General features: G+C 38.1%; 1 protein-coding gene across 1 annotated transcript in view; it reads left to right on the forward strand.

Annotated features, from left to right (window-relative positions):
- camk1b (calcium/calmodulin-dependent protein kinase Ib) overlaps nt 1–14,949 on the forward strand; it is a 35,841-nt gene extending 20,892 nt beyond the window's left edge. Inside the window, exons 2-11 of the mRNA XM_079242666.1 lie at nt 1,125–1,256; nt 7,192–7,266; nt 11,561–11,699; nt 12,238–12,364; nt 12,793–12,868; nt 13,075–13,187; nt 13,831–13,909; nt 14,125–14,212; nt 14,378–14,507; nt 14,590–14,949. Coding sequence (XP_079098792.1) covers nt 1,125–1,256; nt 7,192–7,266; nt 11,561–11,699; nt 12,238–12,364; nt 12,793–12,868; nt 13,075–13,187; nt 13,831–13,909; nt 14,125–14,212; nt 14,378–14,507; nt 14,590–14,687 — 1,057 coding nt within the window. The 3' untranslated portion in view covers nt 14,688–14,949. The remainder of the gene's footprint in view (nt 1–1,124; nt 1,257–7,191; nt 7,267–11,560; nt 11,700–12,237; nt 12,365–12,792; nt 12,869–13,074; nt 13,188–13,830; nt 13,910–14,124; nt 14,213–14,377; nt 14,508–14,589) is intronic.
- The last annotated feature ends 1,275 nt before the right edge of the window (nt 14,950–16,224 follow it).

The raw sequence follows: 16,224 nt of genomic DNA on the forward strand, positions 1-16,224 counted from the left end.
TCACAATTTAATGCAGCCCGACACGATAACTATGAAGCACAACATATCATATTTAATACATACAGTTTCTGAGACATTTCGCATCAGCTTTTTCTCAGAAACTTTCCTCAAAACTCTCTTGTACACACCTGACACTCGTCTCCTGCCTCCTGATAGACATCATGAATCAGAAGATTACAGTATAACAAATTTGACTTATCACATGGAAATAAATGCTAAAAAAATACAAAAAAAAAGGCATTGTTCTTTTTTTTTTCCAAATTTAGTTAAAAAGCCAAATAAAAACTTCATATTTTAAAAAAATTAGACTTCCCTCCTCAGTTTTTCTTAGGTTGGGCTTTACAGGGATAATATTAATCAGTGTTCAGTACATATTTGACAAGTTGGATAAATGTGGATTAGACTGTGTTTCTGAAACAAAGATTATTGCTGAAAAGATATTAATATGATAAAATGGACTCATGCATGGAGTGAATTATATAATCCAAAGACACCTTGTCGCCCTGTGCACGCTCAGGATGGGGAGTTCAATCTAAGTCAAGATTCAATGCAATCTGTTGGTTTTCCTTAACAATGCTATTTATAATTAATTAACTGCAAAATGTCCTGAGATGACATTGTTGTAGTGACAATATATAAATAAAATTTGAATTAAATTGAGTTGAATATAAACTGTGGTAATGTACATTATAATGATCCAAGTGATTGATGGCCGTCTCTTGACTCAGATTAAAAAAAATTAAAGTGTTTGGTCATTATTAACACTCATGACAGTAAAAATTAAACAAACCAACAAAAACAAACCTCATTATTTAAGAACAGGACTTCCAACTCATCCTGCCGGCTTATAAGCTTTGCCAGATCTTGATTCAGCTTCCCAGAGAATTTAAGAGAAGGCTGGATGTTAAAAATAAACACAGCCTGGCATTGCATCGGCAGGCTCACATTTTTTACCAGCGCTGAGATGTAAGCAGTCAAGTCATTACAAAAGTCAGGACAATTTAACATCAAAGCTCGTTTCTGCCTTTTCCCTCAATGTCACAGATGCATGTGAAGAGCTCTGGCTGGACCCTGATGATGAATGAGGGAGGTCTGTCAAACTGACCTGTGTGTTTGTGTTTCAGTGGGGCTTTCTCTGAGGTGGTCTTAGCTGAGGAGAAGAGGACCCACAGACTGGTGGCTGTTAAGTGTATCCCTAAGAAGGCATTAGAGGGCAAAGAAAACAGCATTGAGAACGAGATTGCAGTCTTGCACAAGTAAGTATTTAGAAATTAAGCATTAATGGAAATGTTATTTGGACACATTTATTTGCTAACTGTTCCTTTAAGCCTGCGTGAGACTTAAATGAGCATGCATTTCAGATACTAGCAAAGATCAAGATAGTAAATTTTTCATCAGTATGTCTCCATTACTGCAAGGTCATGTCACGTCTCTCAGATATCATACATAGTAGATCATATCTGAAATACAAGCTGCTGTGATGCAAACTTCATCACACTCCAAAACGCTGTGGGAGGGAATCTGTACGAGTCAACAGTTCACTTTTCTTTTACGCTTTTTATGTTTCTTTCAGCTTGTTTTGGGTTTTTTGTCCCTCTGACAGCACAGACACACATACTTTTCCTAATAGGGGAAGTTAAAAACATCAGTTCACCCCAGCAGGAAAAGAACCTTCCGTTGACCTTTCGTTAACACAAAGTCGTGCATGTTTTGTGTGTGCCGGGGTTTCATGAATGTGCTGCTTGAATGATTAAGAATTCAGCTGCACTTTTTGTTCATTTAAGCCACAAATTTTTACAATTAATTATTTTTTAATAGAAAACCTTTTTGGAGAATTGCTCTTTGAAGACGGATCATTAACTGGATCAGTTTCTTTGTTTTTTGTCCGTTTACAGTGTTGTGAGTTTAAATGAACTCACACACAAATCTCCTTTGTATTCAAGTGGCCTTTTTTGCTCTTAGTAAATTACCTAATTTAATTTAAATAAGCTTATTTAAATGTATACTGTTTGAAACATGAAACATGGCGTGGTATGCCCAGATCTGATGGTAACTTAACAATTTCTGCTGTTTGGCCCACCAAGGAATCTTCTTTGTACTTGAGAATGTGGGATTTTGTATATTAAGACAAAAGAAGTGTGTGACAAGAGCAATCGTTGTGATTGTGAAGTGTTTCATGTGAAACCTTCTTTAGATGTGGGAAATTACAGGTCGCACTGAAAATGGCTGATCTACATCGGTCCCAAGTTATTTTTAGAGCCCTTGTTGCCTGGGTTACAGGAGACACACAATATACAGCCTCGATTCCTCCTGAGGTGAGGACGATGGAATGAGCGTGGTGAGGTTTCGTTAGCTGTTCAGTTACAGTCGTGATAAATGAAGTAAACCGAAGTAAACTTGGCTTCAGAGTCGTGGCTGGATTTGTAGGAAGTTTGTATAGACTCGTGCAAAGGCTTCATCCCTCATTTTAACACATCTTATCTTGCTCTACTCACTACACACAGCAGGGACAGGGTGTGTGCATGTGTGGTTTTGGTTATGTGTTTTCTATTCAGTCCTATTTTCAGTAAAGAAAACCGGTGTGAATCCAAAATGCTGATATGTTCATCATGTCGTCACTAAAAGAGGAGTCGATGAGGAGCAAACCAGAGCTAAAACCATGCTGGTTTACTCATCTTTAAACCTCTTTGGACTGCAGAGATGTAATTATGTTGTCTGATGGCTGCTGGATGTTTGAGTAGGTCCAGCTCATCAATACGTCAGTCGAAACGATTTATAAGAAATAAAGTTTAAAATGGTGTTCAGCAGGTTGGGCTGCTCCGAAACCGCTAAATTAATTTCTTTTTCTGCAGCTTTCATTTCACAAAAACTGAGCTTTCCTATGAAATTGTTGGTGTTATTTCTGTAGCAGTTGTGTTTGTGTAAGAACATTCGTAGAACATCGTGCTGTAATGTCCGTGTCTATAAAAACACGGTTCCATTTCTTTTCCACGTTTGACAGGTGCCACCAGCTGATGTGCTGCTGGTCGCGTTTATATGCGTTATCATTACAAAACAGACAGATATTTCTCCAAAAGACTCAAAAGTCGGACTTTCCAAGTTGTCAGTAGGAAGATGCAACTCAAACATCGCCTGAAATTGTGTTTCTGAATAAGAAAGTCAGAGGAACTTTACGAGCCCTGAGAGCAAATGTCAACATGGATGTCCTCCACATAAGAAGTTCTGACTGATACATTTTTTAACTATTTAATAGTAGATGTTACTTTGAGTCTCATTAACTTTTCATTATGTTTTCATTATGTTTTTTTTTCTCTGTCTGTAAAGCGTATTGAGATGGCATTGCCGATATTTGACGCTATATAAATAAAGTTGAATTGAATTGAATTGAAATAAACAAAGGCAGCATTGGACGAGGTGTGCTGGTCATGATAAAGGCTCTTTTGACTAATTCTGTTTCCTATCATGTCTGTGCTGTGCTTTATTACTGAGAAGCCATTTTTCTGTCAAAAACAGGTTAAGTTTGCTGTTTTATTTTTCAAAAAGGTACTTTTAGATCGTGACAATGTAAACAGAAAAAGCTGGTTTATGTTGGTAATTGCATTTATTTATATTTTTCCTAATTTATTTATTTATTTTGATATCTTAGCGGCCAAATTGGTGTCTAAATGCAAGGAATTTATCAACAGAGAACATATGCTTATTTACAGGAGCGTTATGCTTCGAGCATATGCGAGTGTGCAACCTTTTGCCGGGGTCTGTGTGATGCAGCTGTCACTGTATAGACTGTGTGTGAAGCCTGATTGGATTGTTGTTGTTCATGCATGGAAAGCCTCTCTCTGTTGAAGCCAATCTAGTGGAACACAAACCTCGACTCAAACATAATGTCTACATGTGCATCCATGTAAGTGCGTGCACAGAAGCACTCATAAACTGAATATAACTCATTCTGCAGTGCAGTTGCACAAATTGAAATGAGCAGTTGGTGATTAAAATGTACAGAAGTTCATGCAGTTCAAGTCTCATTTACGCACCACACTAATTATTGCCTCAGGCTACCATTATAAGAACCGCCATACTAAAATGTCCATGATATAAAAACCCAGTTTAATGTTTGAAATCAAATATTAATCATTGCATTTCTCCTGTAAAATGAGATTTACTCTCAACTGTCCCTTTTCTCTCAACAAATATTCAATTTAACTTTACAGTTTGGTGCAACATTAAAGACTTAGTAAAGTAAACCTGCCGTGTTGGTCTGACCTCAGCACACAGCTGTCACACAACAATGTTGTTCTCTAATGAACAACATTGTTCATTGCTGTGGCTCTGACCTGCTGTCAGGTCAGAGCCACAGCTGTCATTCTGGCTCTCACGCAAGTAAAACACTTTGTTTTACTCATCTCTCCAATGATGAAGATACTGTGCAGAGACAGAAGGTTATTCTGGAATTCATCCAATAATCAATTTACTGTTATGTTTTCTTCTTTTAATTACAAGATGTCTGCTGAAGTAAGATGTCTGCTGGGCTTAGGGAGAGTCTGATGATTCCCTGTTTTATCATTACAGTTAAACTGGTTTTCTTTCTCCTTCACAGTTAGTCTAGACCTAATATTTACTCAAACAAAGATATTTGCAAATAGAGTGACTAATGAGACTCTTGTTATTTATAGTCACATCAGTCAGAGGAATTTGTGAGCTTCTAACTAAAGCTTAATACAGAACCTGAATGTCCTGAAACACTTTCTTGAGTGAGATGTTTTAAGTGGCTCCGTCTCTCGGGTGATGGGTGCATCTGACCACAAAGTGTATATTTGATACTGTTGGTACAAAGTGTATGCACAAGATGAGGTACGTGAGTCATGTGATTGTGTGTTTTATTCTGTGTTAAACAGGGACAGTGTCAACGCAACTTGTCTTTTATCAGCATGTCCGCCAGAGTAAGAGCTTCCAGGGGGTTGTTATCACCAGTAGAGGTTACGTCTACAACTCTCTTTGTACCTGGCAAAATGTTGTGTCTCCAGGGACTTTAAGGTGGCTTTGAGTCTGCGTGTTCACATGCAGAGCATCTTTTTCTGCAGATGCGTGTCTGCAGGAATGTGGTTATCCATGCGGAAGCTATAATGGATGTGTACATGTCTCCACGAGGACGCTACAGCCCCCGTGCATTGACTTACTTGGTATAGCTGGTCTTTTAGGCAAACACACTGTAAGACACTGAAAATAGATTGAAAATTCCAGCTTAACGTATGAAAACACATGAATGGATCCGAGGTATTATATTCCAGCTTTCGGTAGTAATTCTTACAGGGGTGCTATGATGGTATTTTCTGAGCTTTCTACAGTGTTACAGTGTTGAATCCTCATCAGACATGTGAACGGCACTTTTTTTTTTTTTTTTTTTTTATCACCTAAATGCATGTTTGAGTTTGAGTTCCAGTACTCTCTCTGTTCGGTTTCCATGGCAACAAAAAACGTGTCGTTTTAGAGAGTTTTTTCTACTTGGAAATCCTTGTGACGTCCCGGGGGATAAGGTTCGGTGATTGGTTACCTTCTACTGGTTAACAAGGGCATGTACAAATACATCAGGCGGGTGGAAAACGTCAGATAAAGTTATTTCCAACGATGGCTGGTGAGTTTACCAAAGAGAGACATCCTGCTGCATTCGTTGCTGTGGGTTGCTGTTTTCCACATCGTTTTCAGGGTCTGATTCAGGTTCCAACATGTAGGGATGTATGCTATGTGTTGACATTGTATTTTGTTTTTTTTATTGAGTTCATATGAGCCTAATCCTTCTGTTAATGAGATGTTACAATGACGGCGAAAGCAGGTGCGGTGCGCGCTCCCGATGTAGTGCAGTGGCGGGAGGCGGGGCTTAATGCGGAAGAGTCTCAATCCACTTGTTTTGCCCGCAGGCTGATCTGACAGCCTACGGAGAGGGTCGGTCTGAAGTAAATAAAGCGGTTTGTGACAATAGCTCGATCAATCCCAGCCCTTCTGGTCTCAGAAATAAAAATAAATTAGCCTGAAATGCACATAATAGTTCCATTTTAAATATCATATAAACAAGAAATACAATTTCTAGTTTTGGTAAATATATTTATTTGTTTTTACTGGGGTAACATTTCTGTTGGAGCAACCAAGATGAATGTTTACTGGCCTGAGATAGGCCTTATCTCTCTCAGTGCAGAAAGATGGAGGTGTTTCTTTGAAGAAATTCTCTGCAGAGCACAGCTGTCTTTAGAACTCACCTCACCTACCACAGGATGTCTAAGTTCCCACAGATGCAGTAAGAACAGAAACAACAAGAAAAGGAAAAGTCAAAGCAGTCTCCATGACCAGCATCCACCTCACTCTCATCACCTCCACACACACACCTGCTCAGAAGTGTTGTGGTTTCTCCATGTTCTGGACTTCTGCTTGGAAATGCATGCTGGAGTTTATATGAGGTCACACGTGTGTGTTTGCTCTCTTTTAATCCATCACTCATCCTTCATGGGCTCCATCTCTCCCTCCACTCTGAGTTAAGCAGATGAATGAAGGTGTCCAAGCATTCTTGCAATCTGGATAAGCGCCATTGCTGTAATCCGTCATGAGCCGAAGCTGATCTATACAGTTACCTCCGGTACATCGCCCTCCTATGACTTTGTGTTCTCTTTGTCCAACGTTATTCCCTCCAACACAAACAAAGAAAGACCAAGCATCTGGTAAACTCATTAGTAAAATCAGAAAAGTCTTGAATTCAAGGGTGATTGCTTTTAAATGGTATTCCTGGGACAGTGTGTTTCTAGTTTGTGTCAATATATTCCATTTAATTTAATATTCACTGTGAATATGAGCGACTTTTGACCTATTGTGTTATATATGATGCAGCAAGAAAAGTACTAATGAGAAAATACGAGACACTCATCTGTAACGGTACACATTGATTAGTCAGGCAGGTGAAATACCAGTCTTGATCCGGTGAGTTGTTTCAGATGTGTCACTGCGCTGACACATCCAAAACAAGCAGTTCATTCATGTCACTGCACAGTGGTAGTACCTCTATATCCAGGAATATACTCAGTGTTATATCTGCAAAACTAATCATTATTGATATATAAGCATTGATATATAAGTAACCATTAGAATAATTACAGAACACAATGAACTGCTAAACTTGTTTCCTTCTTTCTCTCCTCTCGCTTCTCACAGGATTAAACACCCCAACATTGTATCTTTGGAGGAGATATTTGAGAGTAAATCACACCTCTACCTTGTCATGCAACTGTGAGTATTCACATATGAGTGGGACTGTGAGATTCACTTTTTCTGTTTCAAACTGCAAACTTGTGCTATCTCCCACACAATCTGTGTCACATGCCTTGAATTTGGCTCTATAGCCTACAAGTACATGCACAGACTGTACTGAGGCTAACCATGAGCGACAGTGGGGGTGTGTGCCCCCACAGCAGCAGCCTGTTGGCGTCCCACCCATCTCAAGAGCTGAAATGTCACAGAAAGGAACCAGAGCAAGGATACATCTGGATCAGGAGTACTGTTAACTGAGACACTCCTGAGCATAAAGATCCTTTATGTGCTCATCACAGTAAAAACAGAAAATTAAAGACAACAGGAGGCGCTGAAAGGAGGAGGGACGTTTATTAAGGGAGAAACTGTTTAAGATATCTTTTGTTTTCCATAATAGCTGTTTTGTCCCCCATCAATACATTTAATAATTTTTTTGTGATTTTTAAATACAGATTGTGCATCACCTGATTTATATTTTGAGTTTTTTTTCCATGCTCAGATTAGAGTCTAAAAATCTGACAAATGAATTTTTATTTTATTAGATTTTTTCCAAAAAACTAATTCCTTCAAATGTTTTATGTGCAACTTCATATCTTCTCTTTATATGGATATTACAATCTGACAGTCTGCAAAGTAACCCTGTCCCACTTATCTGCAGCTGCCCACTGTGGTCTCTAGCAGAAGAAAGCTTGGTTAGTTTCTCCTCCAAACACGTTTTACTTTCTGTAAGCAGGCAAAAATCCAGCTCTGCTTACTTAACACAGAGTTGGTTGTGTTTTGATGATTTAACCCTAATCCTGCTTATCAACTTAATTTAGACCACTTTTAGCCCAAGCAGTTTTGGTTCTGGTATTACTTCATTTATATATGATACAAAACAACTCAGAATGTGTAAAATTCAAAGCAGTAATCTATAAATCATGACAAAACATAAAGACCTACCTAAATTTCAATGCCTGACTTATAGTTAAAATGTTATTTTTAAGGTCTGAACATCAAAATTGCTTTTCAGCTAATTAGTCCCTTTGAAATATTACAGGCATAACAGCTATATACAGACAGAAAGATGCTTCTTCTGTCCTGCTGGAAAGGGACAGTGAAATGCAAAATAAATAAAGAAATGGTCGACATTTGGCACATTTTAGGAGCTGAAGCTTTGACAGACTGCATGGCAGAATCAGCTGTGATGCAGAGTGCTAGTGCATTTTAAGTATGTCTTTTTAAAATCATCATCTTAAACAAAACACATAATTTTATTCAGTTTTAGGTTAAAAGACAGTCAGCATTTAATAATATGAAGTTTTTCAAACTCATATTTCATTGGTGGTTATATTTCTTTGCATGTAATGCACCTGGAATTCTAAATATAGAGCTGCACAGGCTGTGCTGACACCAGCATGTCTTGCACATCATTAATGCATAAATGTAAAAATCAAATGTGTGCTTTGACTTAATTTTGAAGTATCCTATCATTCTTAGGAATGATGCAGATTCCTTTGGTTGATCCAACTGAAACATTGACAGTTTCATTATGTGAATTTGAGGCTTTGGAACGTTGTCATTTCTCCTGCACAGCATAAAATACACCACATGGACAAGTTAACAGGGAAACTGTACAGAGATGCAAAGTGTGTGTATCTCTGAGTCATTAGCAGATGTTTTCACCAGGTCCACTTGACTTGTGTGTATAAGACAGCACAAACAGCTGAACATGCTGAACTAAACATAGATGCTTTCTGACTCCTCTGATTCTGCAATGCCAGGATGTTGTTAGAAAGCACGTTAGGACGCTGCAATGCAGCCTCTGCTCTTTGTTCTAAATTCAGATCATTTAATTTCAGATTTAGTTGTAAAGCACCAGTTCATAACAAAGTGTTCTGAAGGCCCTTTACGGACATATTCAGGCCAAATTATTCTCGTCCAGTTTAAAAAAAAAAAACACATCAGTTTGATATATAATAACCGTCTCCATGCAAATCAATTAATTAAAAATAGTAACCTATATAGAAACAAACAAATTGCTTTTAAAAAGAAGGAAAAACCTTCAGCTGAAACCAGCTCAGGAAGGACAGCCACCTGCCTGACTGAGGGCAGGAGAGATCGTTAGAGAATGCAGCTTTTAGCAAGGAAGACTAGCTGAGGAGGAAGAGCAGAAATACAAGTTAATGATGCCAATGCTGTCATAAGTTTAGACGTGGAAATAAAGCAGAGAGATGGAAATGGATGGAAGAGCTCAATGCATCATGAAATGTCTCAGCAATCTAAGCATAAGGCAGCTATAACCAAGGGACGGCTAATTCACCCGAAACGCTAAGATTTATCTAACAGGAAGGTTTAAGGCCTTATTTTATAGATCGAGAATGTGTCTGCTTCCCAATCCCAAACTGGGAGTTGGTTCCATTGGAGAATGGTCTAATATCCAAACTCTGCCTCCAATTTTGGTCTTAGAGCAGTGACTGTCAAAGTTTTTGAGCCACAACTACCCAAGATATTATATGATGGTGTTTGTGACCCGATGCGATGACTGAGTGATTAGTTGTGATATCTGTCAGATGGGTCATCCTGCATCATCCTCTAATGTAAGACTGGAGAACTATCAGAAACTGCCTGAATAAGGATGAAAAAGTGGGTTTTGGTGGTTTTGGTTCATCGACAAGGTGTCCATATGCCACAAATCAGCTTCTGCCATTTTAATGTGACTTGTGTACTAACTTTTCTATTTATGTGTTAATGTGTAACATTTATAATTATTATTGTACTTATTATTATAATCTACCTTTGCATTAATGGTTCCTTTAACAGCCCTGTTATAGGAAACCCATCGGTTGATAAATGTTGTCTTTTTATCACAGCTACCTGACAACCCCCTAAAATAATCTCATGACCCTCATGAGGGTCCCGACACCCAGTTTGAGAACCACTGTGTTAGAGACTCAAGGAACCAAGTAAACCTGCTGTCTGAGAGCCAAGTGCTCTGTTGGGAAAACTGGAAATATGACATTTTTAACACACAATGGAGCTTTGTCACAAAGAGTTTTATATGTGAAGAAGTTTACGTTTTTATCTGGATTTAACAGTGAGCCAACAAGGATAAGCTAAAACAAGAGATATAAGATCTCTCCTGCTAATTCCTCATGACAACCTTCACAGCAGCAGTTTTGAAGCTGGAGACTTTGCAGGACACATTTAGGACATTCCCAATGATGAGAAGTTGCTGTTGTCTTTGAAGATACAAAAGCATAAACTATTTTTCTGCATCGCTGATGACAGGATGTCATTTATTTAAGCAATATCTTGTAGGTGCGTAGGCGGTACAGGAAACCAGTTTTAAATGTGAGCCAAAGGACAAAGCATGGTAGAAAAACATTTTAAATGCTCACTGCCATACCAGAAACCAAGTTAATGCCAGCCAGAGGATTTACATAACAAGACAAGTTTTTTAGGTTCAAAACAACCTCAGCGCTGCGCGAAAGTGAAAGAAGAATATGCAGAATTATCCAGTTCTTTCTGTCTGATTATTATCCACAAATCAAAGAAAATTTACGCCATGCTGTCTAATCACATTACCTAAAGGAACTGTGAAAAGTATTAAACTTAAAACAAGCTAATGCAGTTCCTTTCATCACAATAACATGTTTAAGCTCCTGCATATGAATGATGTGATCGATGGTGTCAAATGTAGGTCTAATAAGATAAGTGTGGCCAGGATTCTGTTTTCTGATGCTAGCTGATCAGTGTGAATACACACAGATCTGTGTAAAAATAGATCTTGTTTTCTAAGGAATGAAAGTTAACAGAACATCTACTACTGGACCGTATTGGTGGAGCTTGTTAAATTCTAACATCATTCAGCAAAATCAAACAGATCTTGACTGGTATTACTTTCACCAAACAGAACGATTAGATATTAGTCATCCTTGCTCCGCTTCTGCTCTCCAGTCTGAGTGGAGTAAAGTCTCCATCTGGTGGACAAAATCAAGTCAGCGTCTTTAACGGATGTTGTTTACCTTGAACATTTAGACCTAACAAAAAGAAAATATTTTTGTGTTTAAATAAAACGATACTTATTACTATATCAGGAGAATTGTTGCAGTTATTCAGGTTTGTTTGTCTCAGATGCTGGTGATTAAAAAGTTCCTGCTTTATGTTTCCTCATGCCTTCATCATATGTTCAGACTTCTTTTTGTTACTTCTCTGACAATCTCCTAGTTTTTGGTTCATAATTTAAGTCCAAAATCCTTCCAAGTGTAACGGGATGCATCTGTTTCCGCAGGGTTTCTGGTGGGGAACTCTTTGATCGTATCATAGAGAAGGGCTTCTACACAGAGAAAGATGCCAGTAAGCTCATTCAGCAGATTCTGGATGCTGTCAAATACCTCCATGACATGGGCATTGTGCACCGAGACCTGAAGGTAAGTCGAAGTGAACAAGTTAGCCAGGGCTGACTCGCTTATATGAAACACAGAATGTTGCTGAAAAGTCTTCCATAATAGTTATTATAGACTCATACTTTCTTTTTTAATAGTCTCATTCTATTTGTTTTGTATCATGTCTATTTTAAATGAACGTATTTTTGTTTTGCAACAAATTAAATACATTTAACTTGACTAATAAATGCCAATAAAGTTATTTCACGCTGTGTCCATGGATTGGCAAAGCCTAACCCAAAAAACAATATTTTTAGTGCTTAGAATAACCCTGTGTTCCTCTCTTCTTAAAAAAATGTTCCCAATATAGAGCAGATTTGTGATTTGCAAACAAAAGCAGGCTTTAGTGTTGTTAATGTAATCCCATCCTCACAAGTAAGTAATCCTTTTGTGTAGATAAGTAATTACTTCATGGATGTTGCTTTGCGAGAGTTTGTTTGTGTGTTTAAGAGATTATGTTACTATTAAATGATGGTAATCTATTTACATTCCTGGTTTTTCACATTTCCCCGCAAACTTCCAGCCTGAGAACCTGCTATATTACAGCATGGAAGAAGACTCCAAAATCATGATCAGCGACTTTGGCCTGTCTAAAATTGAGGGATCGGGCAGCGTGATGTCAACAGCATGTGGGACACCCGGATATGTTGGTAAAGTAATCACATACTGTCTCAAAGTGAAATTCTGTTTATTACCTGATTTACACTCAAAGGAAACCAATGGATGCAATCTGGTTTTTTTTTTTTTTTTTTTTTTTTTTTTTTAAGTTAGGCTATTATTTGTTTTTAAGAATTGGCTTGTATGATTACTGATTGGATCAGAATAAATTGGTTCAGACTGATTGATGCCCTGAAATACGTTGTGAATTGCTGCTGTGTAAATAAAGCTGAACTGAGTTACAAGACAGGGAACTTGATGTAGCACAGTTTCTTTAGTGAAAGTTAATGGAAAAACATGTGCTGAAGCAGATTTTATGAAAGAATACTTGAACTATGTTCAGCATCTGTCCAGTATCATGAAGTGTTTAGCTTTAGACCGCTTTATTCTGTGTAATGACTTATTGTTTTGTCTCTTTAAGCCCCTGAAGTGTTGGCACAGAAACCTTACAGCAAAGCGGTGGACTGCTGGTCCATTGGTGTTATAGCATATATTCTGTAAGTACAGCTTTAGGAGATGGAAGTAGTTTTAGAAAAGATGAAGACACTTCTTTTTTTTTGTACAAATTATGCACATATTTAATTGGATTTTTTCCAAAATGTCAATGTTTTATTTTCACTACTTTTTCACTGTTGTTGCATTTATTTGTCATGTGTTTTTATGCATCAAATGCAAAATAAGCTCATGTTTTTGTGCATGTCAGGTTGTGTGGATATCCTCCTTTCTTCGATGAGAATGATGCCAAACTGTTTGAACAGATCCTGAAAGCAGAGTACGAGTTTGATTCTCCTTATTGGGATGATATATCGGATTCAGGTAGTGTGCACATCAAATTATTTTTTTTCTCCAGTTCTAAATTTAGATTTTTGACATTAAATACTATTTAAAGCTATAAAAATAGCTGAAATACTTAAGGTAATAAAGACGTTTTAATCTACTTCTCCAGTTCTGAGGAAAACAGAGCTGTCTGAGAAACTTTGTGTCTGAAATATGCAGCTTGTCTCAGGAAACAGGCGAAGCCTCCAACACTGAATCAGTCTGTTCCTTCTGACAGTTTCCACTCAGCTACCAGACATTTCTTATTTCTAGTGAGTCCTTTGGGCCAGACACAAACCTCCTCTTTCTCGCTCAAAAGAAACAATGATTTGATTTTTCCATGAAGGAAAATGTTGTAGCCAATCCAAAAACAAAGGCAGTTTGTTTTTGGATTGGCTACAACCCCTCCCTGAGTTTGGCTTCTTGTTTCTCTGCCCAGTGGTCCTGTCCAACTATTAGCAAGTTACGTAACTCTTTTAAATGTCTATTTCAGTATAATGATTTAGAATATCTACCTAAATGCTGAAATATTATTTCTTTCATCATCTTTCTGCAGTTTTAGAGACCTACTTAAAGCTTTACTTTATATGGATCTATGTAGATGAACATTAAAATGGAGTTTTTCAATCTTCTTTGTTTAAAGCGAAAGACTTCATAATGCATCTCATGGAGAAAGATGCAAACATCCGTTACACCTGTGACCAGGCTCTGCAGCACCCGTGGTAAGTTCTCATTATAGTTGTTAATTAAACGTCTGTTGTTTTATCCTTATGAAACCTCAATGTTTCAGTTTCATTGTTTACTTTCATCCCAAACATTTGATTTTTTTTCTTCTTTTTTTTAAAATTAATCTCCTGTGATGTTTTCTCTTTTGTCAGGTGTGACCTTATAATTTCATCCCACTGCAGTAACAAATCTTTCATTCTCTCTTTGGCAGGATTGCTGGGGATACAGCTCTGGAGAAGAACATCCATGAATCGGTCAGTGCTCAGATCAAGAAGAATTTTGCAAAGAGCAAGTGGAAGGTAAGTCAGACTCTTATGAAGACCGCATGTTGTTGATGCTTTTTTGCAATAAACAGGGGATGAATACAGTGTAGTTACAGTTATCAGCCTGCAGGAATCACTATTACATTTATTTTTAAACAGCTACAGTCAGATGCATTTGACTTTACTGTTGGTTGTCTGCAGCAAGCTTTCAATGCCACTGCTGTGATTCGTCACATGAGGCGTCTCCAGCTGAACACTGGGAGTGAAGGACCTAACCCCACATTGCCCAGTCCGTGCCGAACTCACCTGCTGATGCCAGAAAAAGACGGAGGTACCAGTCTCACGTTGACTTCAAAGTTAATTTCTTCAATGCCAAAGAAAATGACAACTTATTGCTGTTTTCTCTCTGTCAGAAGGTTGTTGTGAGGGGGGGTGCTCCCAAAACGTTGATGGAGGAGCAGACCCTCTGTCCAGCTGCACCTACCGCTGCCACCCCACCAGCAGTGTGTGATTCGTAACCCTCTTCATGTACCTGTCTTTCAATCCTAAGTCACTTTCCAGTTTTAACCCCTCGGTGGAACCAGCGGCACCATCTCCCCCCTTGTCTGGCTAGGAATACAGCGTCATTCCAACCTGTCGCCTGCAGGGGGAGCAAGCCTGTCAAGCCTGGGAGGGAAGATATAAAAAGGGTTGAAAAGGAGGTGGAGGGATTCTTGATGTCATTGACGATGATGCATCAGAGCAGATCATTTTGGCATGAGTGGAGATGGATATCAGGCAAGGAGGGGAAGACGACCTCTCCCTCCTTCTTGTGGGGGGGGGGTGGGGATTGTTTTTGCAGGAGCAGGACGGAGCTTGTTGGACATTTTGTTTTTATTGTTTTCAACTCGTCTCTTTGTTAAATTGTTTTGTATATCTTTGTATTGTTTTATGAACCTCCTACCTTTTAGATGCCGGAGTGCAAAGCCAAAAATGGTTAGCGATCAGAGAGAATTTCCCATTGCATGTTTTATCACTGCGCTGTTAAGCAGACACGCAGTGTCACAGTGCAGCAGAGCAATGCAGGTTTTTTAGTATGCTTTAGTGAAAACAGTGAGTCAAATCTTTTGATTTTACAGATTTGCTTTAAGTTATGCTTTTAGACAATCTGTGACTGATTAGTTTATCCAACAACATGTAGCTTTTTTTTCTTTTTGGTGGCATTACAGTGTATTCATGCAATGGTTTGGCTTTTTGGGAGGAAATTGCTTCCCCTTTCTCTCTTTTCAACTCTAAACCTCTTTAAACAAGGGATTTATTTTGTCTAAGGTGCCTTTAGGATATAGTATGATGGAGTAATTGGTGAAAGGTAGTTTCTATTTAAAAATAACAAACAAAAACTTTTTCTTCCTCTAACATTTATTTGTTTGTGTCAGTTGCAACCTAAACCGAAGTCTTTAAGTCTATTTACTCCTTAAAAAACCAGAAAATAGCTCAGTTTTTCAACGTGAAGTGGAAAAGCAGTGATCATGTTAACATCTCACTCCAGCTTTTATAAACGTCAGCATCCCAGGCATCGAGGCTGGAATAAAAGAAAAACAAAGAAGAAAATGAATATGCATCCGTCAGCATGTGCTGGGCTGCTGTGCAGGTACTGTCTGTTGTCACAGTGCTCCATTTAAGCTTGTTTCTGTCACATGCGACCTTTTTAGATTATACAAAACAACACAAAACAAACAAAACTGGATTAAAGACTTGGATGTGCATCCGACTGTCTCCCTTCATATTAATTTACACTGTCAGTACATTTGCATCAAGTATTATTCTTCACATTATTACTTTTTTCCCTTTGAAATACTACAAACCAGACTGGTGTCTTTCAACATAAATTTATTAACATTACTCTTATTGCTGTATACTATACTTATTGTATCAGATATAAAACAGCTTCATACAAATGTCTTCTTATAATGTGTACTTCATCATCAGGACGTGTTCCAGTCAATGACCTGATGGCTCAAAGGTTCAACATTGAAAATAAGGATCTTCCCCTAACATGAACTTCTCTC

The sequence above is a fragment of the Telmatherina bonti genome (assembly GCF_933228915.1).
Source record: "Telmatherina bonti genome assembly, chromosome: 6".
Taxonomy (NCBI): domain Eukaryota; kingdom Metazoa; phylum Chordata; class Actinopteri; order Atheriniformes; family Telmatherinidae; genus Telmatherina; species Telmatherina bonti.